This window comes from Macrotis lagotis, chromosome 1 (genome assembly GCF_037893015.1).
Source record: "Macrotis lagotis isolate mMagLag1 chromosome 1, bilby.v1.9.chrom.fasta, whole genome shotgun sequence".
Classification (NCBI taxonomy): Eukaryota; Metazoa; Chordata; class Mammalia; order Peramelemorphia; family Peramelidae; genus Macrotis; species Macrotis lagotis.
Window position 1 is genome coordinate 377,700,498 of NC_133658.1, and position 18,253 is coordinate 377,718,750.

The window sequence follows — 18,253 nt, forward strand, 5'->3', positions numbered from 1 at the left end:
CCCCCTTGGGGGTCTTGTCATAGCTGTTATCATTTTTATTGGAAAAAATTAACCTAAATATACAGCAAAAGAGGAAGGGATAAATAGCATAGCAGATAGAATTTTGGGTTTGGAGTCAGGAAGACTTACACTTCTATATAATCTTGGACAAATTACCTTATTTTTCTCAGTCTCTGTTTTTTTTCCATCTGTAAAATGTAGATAATTAATAGCAATGACCTTCTATGGTTGTTGTGAGGATCAAGTGAGATAACATATTTAAAGTGTTTTTGTAAATCTTAAAGTGTATGCAATAGTATGCAAATACTATTAAAATATGTTGGAATATTATAAAGCAATTAAGATGGACAAATATTTGGATTACAAAGAAATCTGGAAACTAATTTTTTGATATTTTCAAAAGTCCTCAAAATGCAGAAACAGAAGAATGGAGTACATAATAACTAGAGTCATAGAAGAAAAAAAATGATAAGAATGAATGGATTGATATAATCCTAGATAGATTGAAAAAGTGGGAGATGAGCACAGTACATTTATAGCTCTCATTTATCAGGCTGGTTTAGCCTAATCTGGCTGAAACTGACCATTTCTAATTTAAAAAGATAATGCTATTTTACATATTTACATATCATATATATATATATATATATGTATAGACATATATATAGAGAGAGAATGTTAGAGTACCAAAAACCAAAAAAAAAAAAAAAAAAAGAGGAAGAGAAGAAATGGGAAGAATGAGAAGCCTTCATAATACAGAGCAAAGTCCCAAGAGTAATAAGCTCAGGAGATTTTTGGGACAGAGAAGAAAAATTTTTTCCCTATCTCCCTCCGCCTTATTTAGGTAATGTAAGACTTGATTGGATGATTAGTTGTTATTTTCTTCTACATCTGTAATTTCATGTTATAGGGTATTACCATTGTGGAATTTTCTCCACTTATACAGATCATGCACTCATCCATAATATATCAACCAACCAATCAAAAAGCATTTATTAAGAGCCTAATATGTATCAGGTCCCATACTAGGCTCTAGGATTATGAAGACAAAGAATGAAACAATCCTTATTAGGAGCTTTACATCCTAAGTCTGATAGCCTTATAAGATCAGAGCTGTTTTTCTAGTTCTCATATAGGACATGCCATCTCCCTTTTCTATTGACTTTCCACTGGCTGTCTCTTGAGCCTGGATTGTACACCTCCCCCACACTTTTCCTCTTTCTTTCTTTAAGTGATTTATCCATGGTCAGTAGTATATGTAAAAGACAAGACTTGAATACAGGGCTTCCTGTCACTACTGTCAACCAGTCATCACCATACTATGTCCAATTACAATTCATCAACAGAGTCAATGCTCTCTCAAATCACATGTTATCTTAGGATACAACTATTTTTTAACAGTATCACATCTGCCCTAGGTGTTGTGTGTGTGTGTGTGTGTGTGTGTGTGTGTGTTTGTGTGTGTATTGTGTGTGTGTTTGAATGTGTCAGGATGAGGACTGCTGACAGAAGGTCACTAGCTTGGAAAGTATTCAAGTTAAACTTAATATGATGCAAGACTTCATTCCAGTGTTATAAGAGCAAGGAAGATAGAGAGGTCTTGGAGAAGTGGTATTTAAAGGCCAGATGGTCTATGCAAGTTTACTACACCTTCCAGTTACCACTTTGAGAGGGAGTCTACACCCCTTTTCTTCTCCCCCACTCCATACCCTGCCCCCAGCTGTGTTGAACTACAACTCACACCTCTGACTTGGTGGTGATAATTAAATATTATCTGCCTGTCACTTGGCACACATGTTGTGTGTGTTCTCAGACTTTAATGAGCTGGTATTTGTCTCCTGTAAGCAAAAATATTTCTTTGAGCCTCTTGTTTTTCAAATTGGGGTGAGCAGTTCAAGTGAAGATTTCATGCTATTAAAAAAAAAAAGTCTGCTTGCCAGCAAGTCTTATCTAAAGAGAACTCACTTCTATTAAGAGTCCATGGAGAGCAAAGAGATTTTCATGAAGAACTATTTCACAGGTGCACAAGTTTAGAGCCAGAAGGACCTTAGATGTGAGTGATCTAGTACAAAATTTCTCATTTTATAGATGAAGAAACTGTTGTCCTGCAAAGGTTGAATCACTTAATCAAAGTCATACAAGAAGCAGAATTAGGATTTGAACCTGGGTCTTCTGTTTTTTTCTCCAAGAAGCAGAATTAAGATTTGAACTTGGGTCTTCTGACTCTCTCTTGTACCATTTTTTGAATATTCAGAACCCAATACTATTTATGCAAATGTTAGGTACTTAATATATGTCTGTCAAATGAATAACTAACGGCATTTCTTTCATGCTTATTGTTAAGATTCAAAGAGTTGAGGAACAAAAATGGTGGAAGGGACTAAAAACAAAGATAGAGGTCAACATATTTCTGTTGATTAGAACACCAAAAGGCCTCACTTCTTCCTCTTTCTTCCCCTACTTAAAAAAATTAAACTTTTATACCGAGAACTAGTTTAAAAAATAACAAACCTACAAAGCAGTATTAGAAAAGCAGTTTGCCTTTTTTACATTTTCCTTCTTGAAGTGTACTCTATTATTTTGCCCATTCATGAGATTTATAACCAATGCATTCTTTGCAGCTGTTCCTGGAGCTGCATTCAGGTTCGGCATGGGTGCTCTCTCAGTTACGCAGTCAGGTTTATAGACCAATACAGCTTTTCATGAATAGCTAATAAATCACAATTTGGGCTACTGCAGAGTTTCCCAAAAAAGATATAATTAGGGTGCTGAAGGACTTGGTCCAGACTGGATGACAAGCAGTTTTAATATTTATCAATAAATAGCAAAGTGCTTAGCGCCCCACCTAAGGATGTAATTAACCACAGAACAGAGAATCTGAGCCTTGGATTTGCCATATAAAGAAGGCACTCGGTTTAATTGAGAATTGCTTATGTCAGGTGAGAGAGTCTGTGACTACCTCTCTCACCTGACATAACAATTAACTGGGAGTTTCTTTTTATAAACATTGTGTGGCTCCTTTTTCTATGTGGTTAATTACTTCCTTGGGAGGTTTCCTTTAATACTTCCCATAACAAGGCCATTATTGTCTTTAGCATAATCCCTGGCTCATTTGCTTTTGTGCCCTTCTTTTGCCTTGCTCTCATTTTGACTCTGCCTCTGGAAGCTAAAAGCAGCTGCTTTGTGTATTCTTCCCTTCCATTCCCCACTCCCTCAATACACAGCTAGAGTTTAGGACTGGAGACCAGTGCGATTAAGCTTAGAGAATCTTTGCTTGCTTTCTCTCTTTCCCTCCTCCCTCGCTTCCTCCCTCCTTCTTTCCTTCCTTTCCTTCCTCTTCCTTCCGCCCCCCCCCCCCAATATATAACAAGAGCTTAGGGTTGATGACCAATGTGATCAAGTTTAGAGAACCTTGGCTGTCCATTCTCTTTCCTTCCTTCCTCCCTTCCTTCTCCTGATGAAGCATGGAATACAAGAGACTTATAAATCATGAAGATTACACGGGGAATATGGAACAGCAAATAAAGTATTAGACTAGGAGTCAGATAGATCTGAGTTTAAATACCACCTCAGACATCTGTTAAGGTATGTGACTCTGGGCTGGGCAAACTACTTTTGCCTCTTTGGTTTTCAGTTTTTCCATTTGTAAAATGGGTTTAGACTTGGTGGTCTTCACCTATCCTGCTCCTTTCTCTCCCCTTCCCCCATATTCTTCTATGTTGCTGTAGATGCCCAGGATGGGTAAAGAAATCAGTCCAAAACCCACAAGGTTATCAGTTAGCAATTATTGTAATTTGTGAAACAAACATGAATGAGAAAAAAACCACACACACATACTCTGCTCTCTCTTTCTCTCCATCACACACACACACACACACACACACACACACACACAGCCATGACTCCTGAGTAAGACAGTGCCAGAACTTTGAATCTACTTCAGAAAAGAAAATATTGCAATAGTGAATGTAAATATTGAGTAGAACATGGTACTTTAGAATCCTATGAAAACCCAAAGCAAAAATAAAATAAAAAAATAAAAGATTTTCATTAGTGGGACCATTAGATTCATGATGAATGGACATCAAAGAACTAGGAAATTAAGAGAATTTCACTTATATTAAATAGCATCCCTGTCCTCTCCATGTAGCAGGAGGAAAAACTTTGAGTAAACTAAGTAGTGCTTTGCTGAGGATCAGATTATCTGGGTTCATGACCTTCCACTTTGACCTGGTTAACATGGGATTGAGGTGGGGGTGGGACTGGGGGGGGGCAGGCTCAGGACTCAGGTCAACTCCTCAACTCTCATCTGAAATGCAAGTCACCACAAGGTCTATTAGAATCAGCCATTCTGTAGACAACATCAGGGACTCTTTCGTGATTGTGGGTGCTTGAATATCTGAAAGCAGCACCTAGCTCTTGATCCTCTGTCACCCCAAGATACCTTCAACAGGAGCCCACATCTGCATGAGGATGCCATATTCACCATCTAATTTGTTTCAAAGGAAATGTTACAACAATATTTGACAATAGTATGGGAGAGGTCTTTCAGTAGTAAAATGACTCATGACGAAAGTACATACAACCCTCTGTTCTTGAGGGATTGGGAATTGGAAGACTTTTGCTCACCTCCCTCATTATCCTTGTTATCAGCACAGGAGGTTTCCATGGCAACGTTGCATCCGGGCCCTCTCCAGCCGGTCTGGCAGACACACTGCCAGCTGTTCTGACCGAGTGTGCATCTCCCATTGCCATTGCACAAATCGGGGCAGCCATCTGGTTGAAGAAATGAAGAAGATAAGTACGAGGCACACATATCCATGCTACAAATTTGAGGGCCATGCAAAGGGAGAACGAAGTCACTGTACATTCACAGGGCCATCCTTGGAGGTAGAGGGTGGGGAGGAGATAATGTCCATCTTAGAAACAGAGTTTGGGGAAGCGGGTTACACATGCAGCAGGGAGACATGAAAGAAAGGGGATACGCACCATTGAGATCTGCTGCCACTGCCCTATGTGAATGGTTGTCTGAACTTTCCGAACATATGGAGTTCGACAGTTCATCCCAGAAAACAGAAATCAGTTCTGAGTTGATAGTATATCTAATTCAGGATTTATTTAGAACCAGTGCCCTAGTTTGGACACTGTCTTGATTTTTTTTTTTTTGTTTTGCATTGTTAGAAAAGTGCCCTCTGCAGAAGGGGAAAAATATTCCTTTCAACTAAGGATGGCAAAGTGCCCTCTCCATCTTTCAGAATTCTAAAGATATATTTACATATAATTATCACAGGCTTCTCATGACTGAGAACTGGATTAGTCTGCTGAGCTATTTTCACATTCTGTCTCTTTTAATATTAAGTTTTAATGGGTACTTTAAAAAGTTGGCTACTTATTACTCAACCTATTTATGGCAGAATTTAAAAAACTGAATTACATGAAAGCTGAAGTATGAGAAATTTTCCTAATGCATAAATGGTTACTGAGTGAGTTGAATTTTTTTTTTGTTTTTTTGGGGAGGGTTGGGGGGATTTTTTGGTTTGTTTATTTTTGGCCATTGAAAGGGAAATCAATATTTTACCTCCTTTCCTTCATGCACTTGCAGAATGTGCACTGAATGTCACTGAAATGACTGAACCTGTCCCTCTATTGAGCTGAGACACAGTATCTTCCAGGGTAGAGACAAAGTGAGGGATGGTCCCAGGTACTTAAGTTGAATGGAAGAATTCTCATGGGCAAAGGGGTTGATAGCACAGATTGCTAATGAGAAGTTCTTCATGTGTTCCTCCTCAGTATGCCTGGGTATTTAATAGTCATTGATTGGGCTGTTATTGAAATAGTAAATTCCCTTAAAATGATTTACCAATGAAAAGAATGGAAGAGAGATAGAGGGTTTGGCATAGAGGATTGAGCCAAGACAGCTAACCCCAAACAAGCCAATACCAATTACTCTGGAAAAAATAAAAAAGCAAAAAAAAAAGTATGGCGCTTTTTCCTCACAAGCACTAAGGATGGGGTTTTAAAGCAGTTCCTTTCTTGTCTTAAGTGCCAGAGAGACAATAGAACCAATCCATAACTCTAAATCCCAAATTCTAAAGGGTTCTTTCACCTGGGATTTCTTGCTCAGTCCTAAGACTCTCCTAGTTTTATCTAGCTGGTGGTAGGAGTGGGAATACATGGCAGTAGCCACTCCCCATAGAGATTTAGATGAAACAATATATGAGGGAAAGTTCACCTGGTATGGTTGAGGGAAGATACTAGGGGAAGACTGAGAAAGGAAATAGGTACCACAGGTAAAGGTTACATTTAACTGCAGTAGCATTCTGTTTTGAGCTTAGAATGCAGAGGCCTGATTGTAGAAGCACGAACACTTCTTAATTCCTAACACTCCCTCATTCCTGGGTTCCCAAGCCATTATGACTTTTCTTACTAATGGGGAAACTAAGGCAAAGAGAGCCTAGCAACTTCTTCAGGTTCTAAAATAGTGAAAGAAATGGGGGAGAAGAGAAATGGAGAATTACAGATATTTCTGCAGGTTTTTGAAGGATCTCATTAAGTGAAAATAAAAGAATTTTTCACTATTTTAAGATGGAGAAAAAAAGGCATATAATCAATCTTGAATTATATCCAACTTTCTCGTTTCAAAGGGTATGGTTACTACAACACATGAAATATCCTAATTTGAATGGTCTACCAACATGTTGAACACCTGGGTAAACTACTGTGATTGTGAATTATCTTGCTCCTTTGAGGGGTCCTGCTTTCTGAATTAAAACAAGAATAAAATTATCAGAGAAGGGTTCATTGTGAAGGAAACCCAAGTTTGTAATGCAAAATTTAAATTCACAATCAATACTAGCCTGTCTGCTGGAGATATGCGCTCAATGTGTGTTTGCCTGGGTCGGGTAGCTTCCCCTCCCCCACCCTGCCTTTTCCATTTTTTTTCCCTTTGACCAACCAAAGTGAGATAAACAGATCACAGTAGCAGGTTTTCTCCACATCATATGAGCAAGATGAAAACATGAACAGTGGGAAGCTGGCAAATCTCTGAAAAGTATCAGGGCAGCTGGGAATTAATGGACATGACTTTGCTTTTAGCTTGAAGACGGAAGAAAGCAGCCCCAGTAGGTGCGTGGAGTTGCTAGGCAACCCCACGCTACCCTGGCACAAGTTCATTCTGTTGGTGGCCTTCAGAAGAGACGATGTGTTGTGTTTGTAAAATGCAAAGCCAGCTTCCTCTTAAGGAAAAACAAAATGTAAGAAGTAATTAGTCTATAGGGCAAGTGGGCAACTGGGCTGTTATTCCCTCTGGAGAGGATTTGAAAGTCAGAATTGGACTTGGGTTTCTAGAATGTGAACTTGGGGGGTCAGAACTATTGGCTGGGTAAACCAACAAGCCTACAGGGTGGAGTCCTCTGGGACAGGGTTGTTGACCACATAGACCACAGAGTATTTTTCAAAGTCGGTCCTGTGTTTGATGCCAGCTCTGTGTCTAAAGTACATGAAGCCTTCTGGGATACTCCAAACACTGGTTTAGACATGGAGCAGGTGACATGGGACTAATGGCACTTTAGCTGCTCTGTCTGGCCTCTGCTTAGAAAATTGTCTAGACTAAAAAGAAAACAGTGAGACCTCCCCATAGAGTCCATCTCTCTCTCTCTCTTCTCTCTCTCTCTCTCTCTCTCTCTCTCTCTCTCTCTCTCTTCTGGAGGAATTACTAACTACAGCAATGATGTAGGGGTTACAGTCAACTCCACCTTATCTGACAGCCTACCAATCCATAGGGATTCAATACTGGACTTTGGTGACCAAGGAAATGAAAGCATACATGTCAAATGCCTTCTACTCTTGCATCCTTTTTATTTTATTTTATTTTAAATTTTCCACCAGCTATGCAAAAGCAAGCTTCAACATTTAGTTTCCAACCTTGAGTTCCAAATTCTCTCTCTTGCTCCCACTCCACCCCCCCCCCACTGAGAAAGCAAGTTACTTGGTATAGATTAAAAATGTGTAGCCATGAAAAACACAACTACAATAGTCATGTTGTAAAAGCAAACATACCCACCCTCCCACAAAGAAAGAGAAACCTTAAGAGAAATAAAGTGGGGGGGTGGGGTGGAGAAAGTATGTTTCCGTCTGTATTCAGATATCATCAGCTCTGTCTTTGGGATGGATTGTATTCTTTGTCATAAGTCTATCAGAGAAATTCTGCATCCTTGTTTGTTAATAGAAAAAAATAGCATTCCCAATTGCCTGCTTCCCCCATCCACCTCCGGTAGCAAAGCAGGGCTGGATGACTCACTACCAAAATCTAGTCACTTAAAAAAAACTGTTTGTCAACAGTTTTCAAGCAGGAAGCCTTTTTGCTTTTAAAAAAAGTCAGGCTAAAGCAAAATAATGTCTATGGTGCAGTGAAAGGGGGGCACAAATGCACTTGAAGAAAGCTATAATTACCATAAAAGGTTCTCCTAAAAAGGAATGTTCTACCACGTTCAGCAATTTAGAGGTAGAAATAAATGGCTAATATTGCATAAGGGATGTGAAGAGAGAAAGGATCTTAACATTCAGAATCAAATGCAACTTGGAAAAGCTCAGGAGATAATACCTACTTCAAATAGAAAAGCAAGGAAGTGGATGAAAAGGGAAAAATACAAAACAAACTGAAAATAAATGCAAACAGACTGAATGAACAAGCTGCTGTCAGTATAATGAGAAATACCTACTTGGTGCTAGAGGCCATCATAAAAATCTAATATAATATCCCAGATCAATGCTTTGAATAAGAGGCTGCTCTGAGTTAGGGAGACCAACTTGCCTTGACATTTCATCAATTCTTCCTGGTCCATAGCATAGCCTTGTTCAAAGGCTATTCCAGCCAATTCACATGTTATTTCTGACCTCCTCTGAACAAGAGCAGACAAGAAGGAAGGTTGGTAGCTTGTTTGGAACCTCCAGACCTACAGAGGTCTCCTGGGCATTTGTGACTCTCATGAAAACTCACTGGTGCCCCTCTCCCTTTTAGCTTTATTAGATTACTGCCCAGGAAAGTCCCAACACCACTACTGATTGTTCGCTCTTCCTAAAGTTCATGCTGGTATGGAATCATAGGAAAGGTATCATCCTTCGACAAAGGCCTATTTTTTTTTAATCTTATGTTAAAGAGGGGTCATTATCTCCACTCTATTCTTCTCTTCTAAATGTTACTTTTTTAAAAAAATCTGAAGTCATGGAAGTTGCAACATTGCCAGATGTTACTAGAATTTAGAGGTGTAATCATCAGTATCATTTAGTAGACAGCCTTTGCTTTCCAGAAATGTTTATGGTTAAAAATAGCTGATTGGGGAGAGATGCTCACTGAGGGTTCGGTGGCCATTTAAACTAAACAGCAGTGGCAAAGGTCCAGAAAATTAATCTGATGTTTTGAGATACTCTGGGGAAAACCTTTAACTAATTTTAAATGACTGCTAAAGAAGCATTTCTGTCTCAGGAAGATGTGAGGGCCTGCTCCTCTTACTCATCCATTTGTGCAAGAGGGAAGCATCCAGGAGCTAAGTTCTTCTGGCAATAAGAGCACTGATGGTCAGCTGTAGGTACATACTTGGTACACCCACACTTAAATGGCTGCCCTGACCTTTAGGTGCTAATATGAGCAAGAAAGAAGGTACAAAACTCAGAATCACAGCTTTCTCTCTTTTCAATAACTTTTTTTTAAAATAATATTTTCTCCAAATTACCATGTTAAAACAATTTTTAACTTTTTTAAAAAAGTTTTGAGTTCCAAATTCTATCCATTCCTTCCTCCTCCCTGTCTGAGATGGTAAGCAAGTCAATATAGGCTGTACATATTCAATTAAGTAAAAAGCATTTCTATACCCTGGAGATTAGTAAGGAAAACTTAGTCCCTGAATGTCTGACTCTACAGAGTCAGAGAAGTAAGACCTCATGATCGTTCAGCAGTCAGATCTTAAATTGGGGATACATGTGCAGATTTGGGAAGGGCAAGAGGGAAGGACCAGGAGAGTTGGGAAGGAGGATGGTCTTTCTAGTCCCACTGCCCAACTTTTGCTCACAAGGCAAAAATCACTTTTGATAGCAGCAGGACTGGATCCATTTGGATCCAGCTGTCTAGGCTGCACGTTTTCTACTGAACAGCATCATTTCAAATCAGGTACTTCTTGTACCTGACTCTTAAAAAAAAACCCTCCCTAAATTCTAATAAAAAGAGAACTTGTCTGCTTTTTACTCTTACATTTTCCAAGTTTTCAGTAATAAACATTTTTTTTTTATTGTCAGTATAAGATCGTGAGATGAAGACAAACATCTTGGGTAGACAGTTCTGTGTAGAAAGGAGACATATGAGACAAGAAGAAGCTGTTGGGTTTTGAATTTCTTCCAAACTTAACCATGCTCACAATGACCACTTTTCTTTCATCCAGACTAAGACCTTAAGCTACTTTTTACAGTTTTAAAAACTGGTATATTTTGCTCAAACAGGGATGTAAATAGGGAGAAGAAAAGAGAAGGAAGGCAAGTTAGTCACACTCTAAGGGTATAGGAGGAAGAGGGGTTTGAGTGAAATCATTTCTATTGCCCTGGAATCTGGACCCCTTTCTACCACTTTCCCTGTTGGATAAGGTAGTGGCATCACCACATGTATTAAACATAGAAGTTTCACCAAGATATGATATACACAATTATGCTTATGTTCAGAGTCATTACTCATTGTTTTAGAGTCAACATAGAAGGTAAAAGCTACTAGCAAGGCAGAGTTCTAGAACAGGTCTCCGGAAAACTAGACCACCAACACTTAACAACTGCCTGACTGTGGGCAAAACACCTCACCTCTTCTGAACCTCCATTTCCTCATCTGTAAAATGAGGGTGATAGTGCAACACTGACTGACCTCAGAGGGTTTTCATGAGGCTCAAACGAGATGTCTATAAAATGTTTTGCAAAACTTAAAACTTTATTAGTCATCATTTCTCTTGGACGTGGGGCAACTGGTAGAGTGCTGGGTCTGGAGTCAGCTAGATCTGAGTTCAAATCCACCTGCAGAAACTTACTACCTGTGTGACCCTGGTCAAGTCACAAGTCACTTAGCTTCTGTTTGCCTGAGTTTTCTCAACTGTAAAACCGGGACCATAATACCTGTGCAGGGTTACTGTGATGATGAAATAAGTTATGTAAAAGCACAGTATGTAATAGGTATGTAGTAAGGTAAATGCTCATTCCTTCTTTCTTATAGACATACAGATGAATTCCTAGACTGATGGAACTTTGTTGAGCAAAAGAGGTATTTGAGACACTGGAAATAAAAAACAAAATTGGCAAGTGGATTACTAGCTGTGTGTGTGTGTGTGTGTGTGTGTGTGTGTGCACGTGTGACAAGCATCGCTCTATATTAGGGAAGCTGAGACCTACTGGATAAAAAGAGACAACAGATATCTGGAGAGAAAGAATAAAAAGTGTGTTTGTAGATTAAGAAAGTGATAAGAGTTACACAAAGGCAGGGATGACAATAATAAGAAAGCCCAGTGGTTTAATTTGGTTCTTGGAGGATAATCAAGTTTTTGTACCTTGTATTGCTTATTCCCACGGCTGTCCAGCAAATAATGAATGAGGTGCCTGTGAGTATGGAAATAAGGACAAAGGCTTGACTTTGATTTCTTATTTGTTATTTTTAACCATCCAATTTCTACACCCACTGAGCATCGTTAGAGCCACAGGAGGGTCATAAAAATACAAATGACACCTACGAGGCCTGTGGGCACGGACTCGTTACTTACTGTAGGGCTGACGTTTCTCTTTTAACTAGAGTAAAATCAGGCCAACGATAAATTGCCATCTTATTTCTTCCCCCCCAGCACAACTTTAGAAAATGTAAGGAAATCATGAAATATTCCTCTCTCACGGATGTAAAGTGAATGGGGGTAGATGGATGTGGATGTAGGCTGAACTTTTGTTGGCAAGCATCCTTTTACAGGGAGGAAAAAAAAAACACTGGTTGGGCTTTTTATTTTCCCACCAGTGGATCACATGTAGGCAGAAGGTAGAGGTAGAGGAAAGGATCCTAAGGGTGGAGGGTATGCTGCAAAGAATCTTCTCTATCACAGTTAAGAGTCAAGCTGGGGTTTAGCCTGGGTCAGCAATGGGACTCACCTGAGAGTCCAACGAAGGCAAACAACTCATTAATTACCTAAAACATTATCTAAAGACAGAACAAAAAGAAATGGATTTAGATTGTAGCAAAAGAGGTTCTAGTTAAGTGAAAAAAATTTCTTGATATTCAAGGCTGATCAGCCCTATTGCTAACTGGTAAGTCAGAGGAGCTCCCGATTGTCATTTTCAGGAATTCTTAAAACAAGATAAATAGTCTTTAGACTGAGCTGGATTAAACAAAAAGACAAAAAAAATTGGCTACACTGACTTTGGATGGGATTGGCAGGCCCACAAGATTATGATCTCCAGTTCACATTTACAAAGATTTTCTCTCTTATTTAGTGGATGGGCTAATCCTATAGTTGTGAAGATTTCCCAATGTAGTCTTCATGAGAAATACTTCTTTTTGGAAACAAAGAAATCATGAAAGACTAAAAAAAAAAACCAGACTAATTTTATTATTGCTTTTGTTGTTGAAAAAATAAATCCTTCAGATGGGAATCAGGTAATAAATAAGGTTTAGAAAATGGGATTTGATATTTGATCTGCACTCATCTTTAAGCTGCTTTTCTGTATTAGGTACATAAAGTGGTGAAAAGGCATGGCATCCCAAAAAGTATAAAATGTATAAAATATAGAAATTGGAGATAGAAAAGAATGATTGGATTAGTGAGTGTTCTCTAGTGACATGGGCTTATCTTCTATAGTATATTCCCAGATATTTTATCTAACTTAAATGTGAAGAATTTCCAGCAGTAGGACTCCCAAGATGACTCCATTTTTTCCCCACCCCTTTGGCTTTTGCAAGGCCAAGGTTACACAGTTAGGCTATTATTAAGTGTCTGAGAACAGATTTGAACTCAGGTCCTCCTGTCTCCAGGACTGGTGCTTTATCCACTGTGCCACTTAGTTGCCATGATGACTCCATTCTAATGGAATACTTTATCTTTAGACAGTTTTCTTTGGGTCTACTTTGTCCCATTACTCCTGTTTAGACTGTCTTGTTAGGCCACTCAGAATAATTCTATGATATTAGTGGCTATGGTTTCTAATCCCCTTGCATGATTTCCAATTTTTTTTAGGAGAGATCATGTATTAAGTTACATTCAATTTATATTCTTATAATATGGCAAGAGAGGGACAATGTTGATATTCATTGAACTTCCTCTTCAATCATGTACCAACTGCCCCAGAGATTTGGTCTAGAAACCTGTTTGCCAAGTGACCTCATCAGCTGGTTAACATTTTATTCAATTTGGTTCCATTATTTTTGTCCTACAGAAACAATGAAATCCTCTCTTCTACATCCTCTCATGCATGTAATTTAACAAGTAGTGCATGGCACATAGTAGTCACTTAATAAATGCTTTTTGGTTGCTTTATTTGCTATATTTTTATTAACCTATCTGCACTCATGGGACTCAGGTAAATTCAATGAATTCATGTAAACTTATATTAACCTTTGAAAATACACTTGCATATGGTATGTGTAAGTTTTTCTTAATGTACATTTTTTGGTCTATGAAGCATTTAGAAATAGTTTTCCCAAATTGGTAAACTCAGGCCTACCAGCTGAAGACAGGATATGGTTGTATACTAGTCATTCAGAATTTTAATCTGCAAGTTTACTACAAACTGGATTAAGGATGAATTGATTTGCAGAACAATACAAAGCCCTAAAAGATTTGTTTTTTGAAAGTCGGCAGAATGGCTATCAAAATTCCAACAATCTGCATGATGCCAATATCAGGAGTTATGCTCCAGTTGTGCATAATAATTGTGCCCTTAGGAAGAAGTGAGCTGCTTCTTCTAAATCCTCCCTTATACAGGGAAAGAAAATTCCTCCTTTACAGCATATTCTACAGATGCAAAACATCAGGTTGTTTCTGCTAAGTCACTTCTTGGCTAAATGGGTAATTGAATAGTGAATGGGAATGCCTATTCAGCTACTAACCTACAGAATTTAGGAAAAAAAAAAAGAATCACAGCATAGCAATCCCCAGGAGGCAGAAAGCATGACTGATTTTTCCAATAAGACTGAAAAAATCAATAATCCTTATAGACAAAGCTCTCACATCTTTAGCATTTGTGAAGCCTTTCATGTCTGTGTACCCCTCTTCCAAAAGAAGATTTCTGTCTTTAACTTGACATATGCTACCACTTCCATAATCACCATCCAGAAAGATTTAGTCTGACTTCCACTCTAGTTCTGCTGAGCATACCTTTTAGAAGGAACCCATAATGAGGCTTGACTCAGAATTGCTTGCTTTCTGTGTGGTTCTGTGAAATGCTACTTTGCTGTTGTGTGGTGCTAATAAGTCACAATGTATGGCCATGCATGCCTACATGATGAATGGTATAAACAGGGACTTGGAGCTTTCAGAAGTAATCCACTACACATTGAATAATAAAACTCATATTTAAAATATCCTTGGATGGGATTTCTGGCATCACCACAATACAGAGGGAATAGCCTACCTTACTAGATACTCTCAAGTGGAGATACTTGGTTCTACTCCTATTTCTTGCTTCTAAGAAAAGTCAACTCCCCCAAACTGACATCTTCAAGATAATGGGGCTTTCATTTGTTTTTTCCATTGGCTGCTATTCCATAAAGGACCACAGGACCTAGCATCAATAGGAGTCTCAGGAAAAGATGAATACTATTATTTCAATCTATGATAGGACATTTAAGTCAAGGACAAGTAGACTAAATTGTGTTTGTGTGTGTGTGTGTGTGTGTGTGTGTGTGTGTGTGTGTGTGTGTGTGTGTACTTATCATTTCATTGTTATAGAGAACTTCCAGTGAGAAAACTCCCTCTACTTATCTAGGAAACAAAAATTAAAAAATTACTCTTCAATTTAGAGTTTAAGAGATTGGGAAGGGGAAGAGAAAAGAATAAGCATTTCCATGCCTACTGTGTGTTAGGCATTATTTTGTTTGAACATCATAATAGCTCTGTGAAGTAAGTGCTATTATTGTACTCATTTAACACTTGAGGAAACTAAGGTAAAGGATAAATGACTTACCCAAGGGCACATAGTCAGTGAGTATCTGAGGAAAGGTGTTGAACTAGGTCTGAGGGCAGCTCTCTAGCCACTTGTCACAGCTGTCTCTTGCATATGACTAGACTACAGTAAAAAGCAAATAAAAGTCTAAGCAAAGTATGCTGTATGATGTTAGGGTTGAGAATTTAAATGTATAAAAGTCAAGAGATTCAAAAGGGTGGTTCCCACAGCAACCATAACTCAGTTCGCTGGTGAATACAAAATTAACTTTATTTCAAAACATGCCATTTAATTTACGCCTTAATATAGTCATGGCAGAGTTACAGTTGCTGGGAGAACGTTAACTCTGAATTGTTTTGAATAATTAATTGAAAGAAAAGTTAGTAAAAATGTGAACTCTAATAAAAAGTCAACTCAAATTTGGGAAAGTTCACCAATCAACCTTTATGTCAGAGGTTGTCCCCTTATGTACTGGTTAAGTTCTGGATTGGAAATCATAATATTAGGGTCATAGTGAATATATTGTTCTTGGTGGTTTGGGGCAATTCAAATGTACTGTTTGCATTCCTGCATTGCAGTGGCTTCTCCTGGGAGTGGCTACATGTCCTTAAAATGATTGATTCAGGTATTTGTCAAACAATAAATCAAATGGTTAGAATCCCTCCCCCCCACCCACATACTATCAAAATAGCAGTTTCCATTAAATGATTGTTTCAGTTAAACTAAATCTGTACAGATATAATTTTTTTTTGAGATAACAGGAATCAGAAGAAAGGGATAGAAAAAAGAAGTGAAGGAATGTTCCTGAAAAGCAGATGATATATCCAAGTGTCCTATCTCTGTTACTAAAATCATGAGGAAAGCAGAATTGTTCTGTAACTCCTAATATGATCAGCTACTACTACTATTACTACCACTGCTACTCCTCCTCCTCCTCCTATTGCTATTACTACTACTACTACTACTACTACTACTACTACTACTACTACTACTACCACTGCTGCTACCGCTGCTGCTACTACTACCTACTATTATTACATACTACTATTAAGATCAAGTTTTACTACTACTACTACTACTACTACTACTACTACTACTACTACTACTACTACTACCACTGCTGCTGCTACTACTAAGATCAAGTTTTCCTCAGGGGTTGACAGCTGAAGGAAATTCGGGATTCTAAAAAGCAGAAATGGCAAGTGAAGGCAACCTAAGCATGGAAAAGACTGTGTGAAAGCAAGAAAGTAGGAAATGGAGTACCAAATTCAGGGTACAATTAGTTGGTCAATTTGATTGAAATGCAGTGTGAAGGAGAGTAATCTAGGAAAGGTAGGCTAGTCCTAGAGTGCGAAGAACTTTAAACTCCAGGAAGAAGAGTTTATGTTTGATCCTTGAGATGATAGGAAGCCACTGAAGTTCCTTTGTGTTTTAGAAAGATAATTATGGCAGTTGTGTGATGGATTGGAGAAAGTAGAAACTAGAAGCCGGAAAATTAATTAGAAATCTGCTGCAATAGTCTAGGTGAGGATTGATGAGGAGAGTGGTGTCCCAATATGACTTATGTGAGAAATGTTGTGAAGGTCGAATCAAAAGATTCAGCATCTGCTTAGATATGGGAGGTGGGAAGGAAAGAAATGAGTTGAGGATAACTCTGAGGTTGAAAACTTGGGTGACTTATGGTACTCTCAGTAGATGTGGGGAAGATAATGAGCTGTGATCTGAAGTTGGTGAATTTGAGATGCCCATGGGTCACCCAGTGGAATCTCGAGCTTTGACTTTGTCTTTAAGCAAAATCCCCTATACTAACATTTGAAGTAGCAAGGTGGCTTGTAAAATAGAGACAACAATAGCATTTCTCTCTCATGTGGCTCAAAAGATAATAATTATAAAATGCTTAGCATGTTTTCAGTCAGGTTCAACTCTTCTTGACTCCATTTGGGGTTTTCTTGGTAAAGATTCTGACTGCTTTGCCATTTCTTTCTCCAGCTTGCTTTTACAGCTAAGGAAATTAAGGCAAACAAAATTAAGTGACTTGCTTAAGGTCACATGGATAATAAATATCTGAGATTAGATTTGAACTTACAAAGAAGAGTTTTCCTGATTCCAAGGCTGGTGCTTTATTCACTGCATCCCCTAGCTGTCTTATATACATTAGCTATTATTATTATTAAAAACAACAATAATATCAAATGAGATAACATATGTAAAGCATTTTGTAAGCAATAAAACTATCCAAATGATAGATATTATATGTTAATATATGATTTCCTTTGCTATTGATTTACTGCTCCTGAACCATGCAACAACTCACAATCATTCATCTTTTGGGCTGTTCTTCAGCACAACTTCTTCAAGGCTCCTCCCTACTCTGACTACTCCTATTCTGAACCATAGTGTGGATTTCCTTTTTCCCCCTTTAAATGACTTCCACAGGTCCCATACCAGCAGGTAGATAGCTTTCAATAACTTAGGAGTGTTTGTTTTTTTTATCAGAAGACTCAAGTTCTTTCTGTCTAGGATGGCTCCAGGCAGTTTTTCTTAGGGAAGCATTGTGTCAATCCCAACTAGAAAGGTAGAGGCTGAGAAGGAACAGGAAGCAAAGAGGCAAATCTTTTTTTCCTCCTGTGGCTGAGGCCAGTTGAGGCTCAGTTTTAAGCACATCTCCTCCATTTGCTAGACTTCTCTCTTTTCCCTGAACAAGTCTTAGGCCAGTGTCTTTTTCTTCTTTGCTACCAGTGTTAGTAGCATTTTAATGCCAATTAAATTTATAATAATTTATAACTCTGCAATCATTTGCTTTTACTGCTGAGAAGATATTTTAAAGGCAAATCAGTGAGTGTCACTTGATCTTGCTGGTGAAATAGGTGGCAATTTAGATATTTAACTAAAACAGGTACAGCACACAGATCAGATAAAGACAAACATTTGATGACACTTGGTACTGGTATGATCTTATCGAAACTTAGAACTTTACAGATACCCTAAAATTTATTCTAGGCTAGACTCAGAGAAATCTAGGTTTCATTATCTCCTCATGGGCATATTTTGGCCTCATTTCTATATTTCATTCATTAATTCACTCAAC

The 18,253-nt window shown here is 38.3% G+C and overlaps 1 protein-coding gene across 6 annotated transcripts in view; it reads right to left on the minus strand.

The window, feature by feature from the left end:
- The window catches only part of TENM2 (teneurin transmembrane protein 2), a 385,853-nt gene that overhangs the window by 77,277 nt on the left and 290,323 nt on the right, over window positions 1-18,253 (minus strand). For all 6 annotated transcript variants that reach the window (XM_074212469.1, XM_074212471.1, XM_074212470.1 and 3 more), the window contains one exon: window positions 4,630-4,776. In XM_074212469.1, coding sequence (XP_074068570.1) covers window positions 4,630-4,776 — 147 coding nt within the window. The remainder of the gene's footprint in view (window positions 1-4,629; window positions 4,777-18,253) is intronic.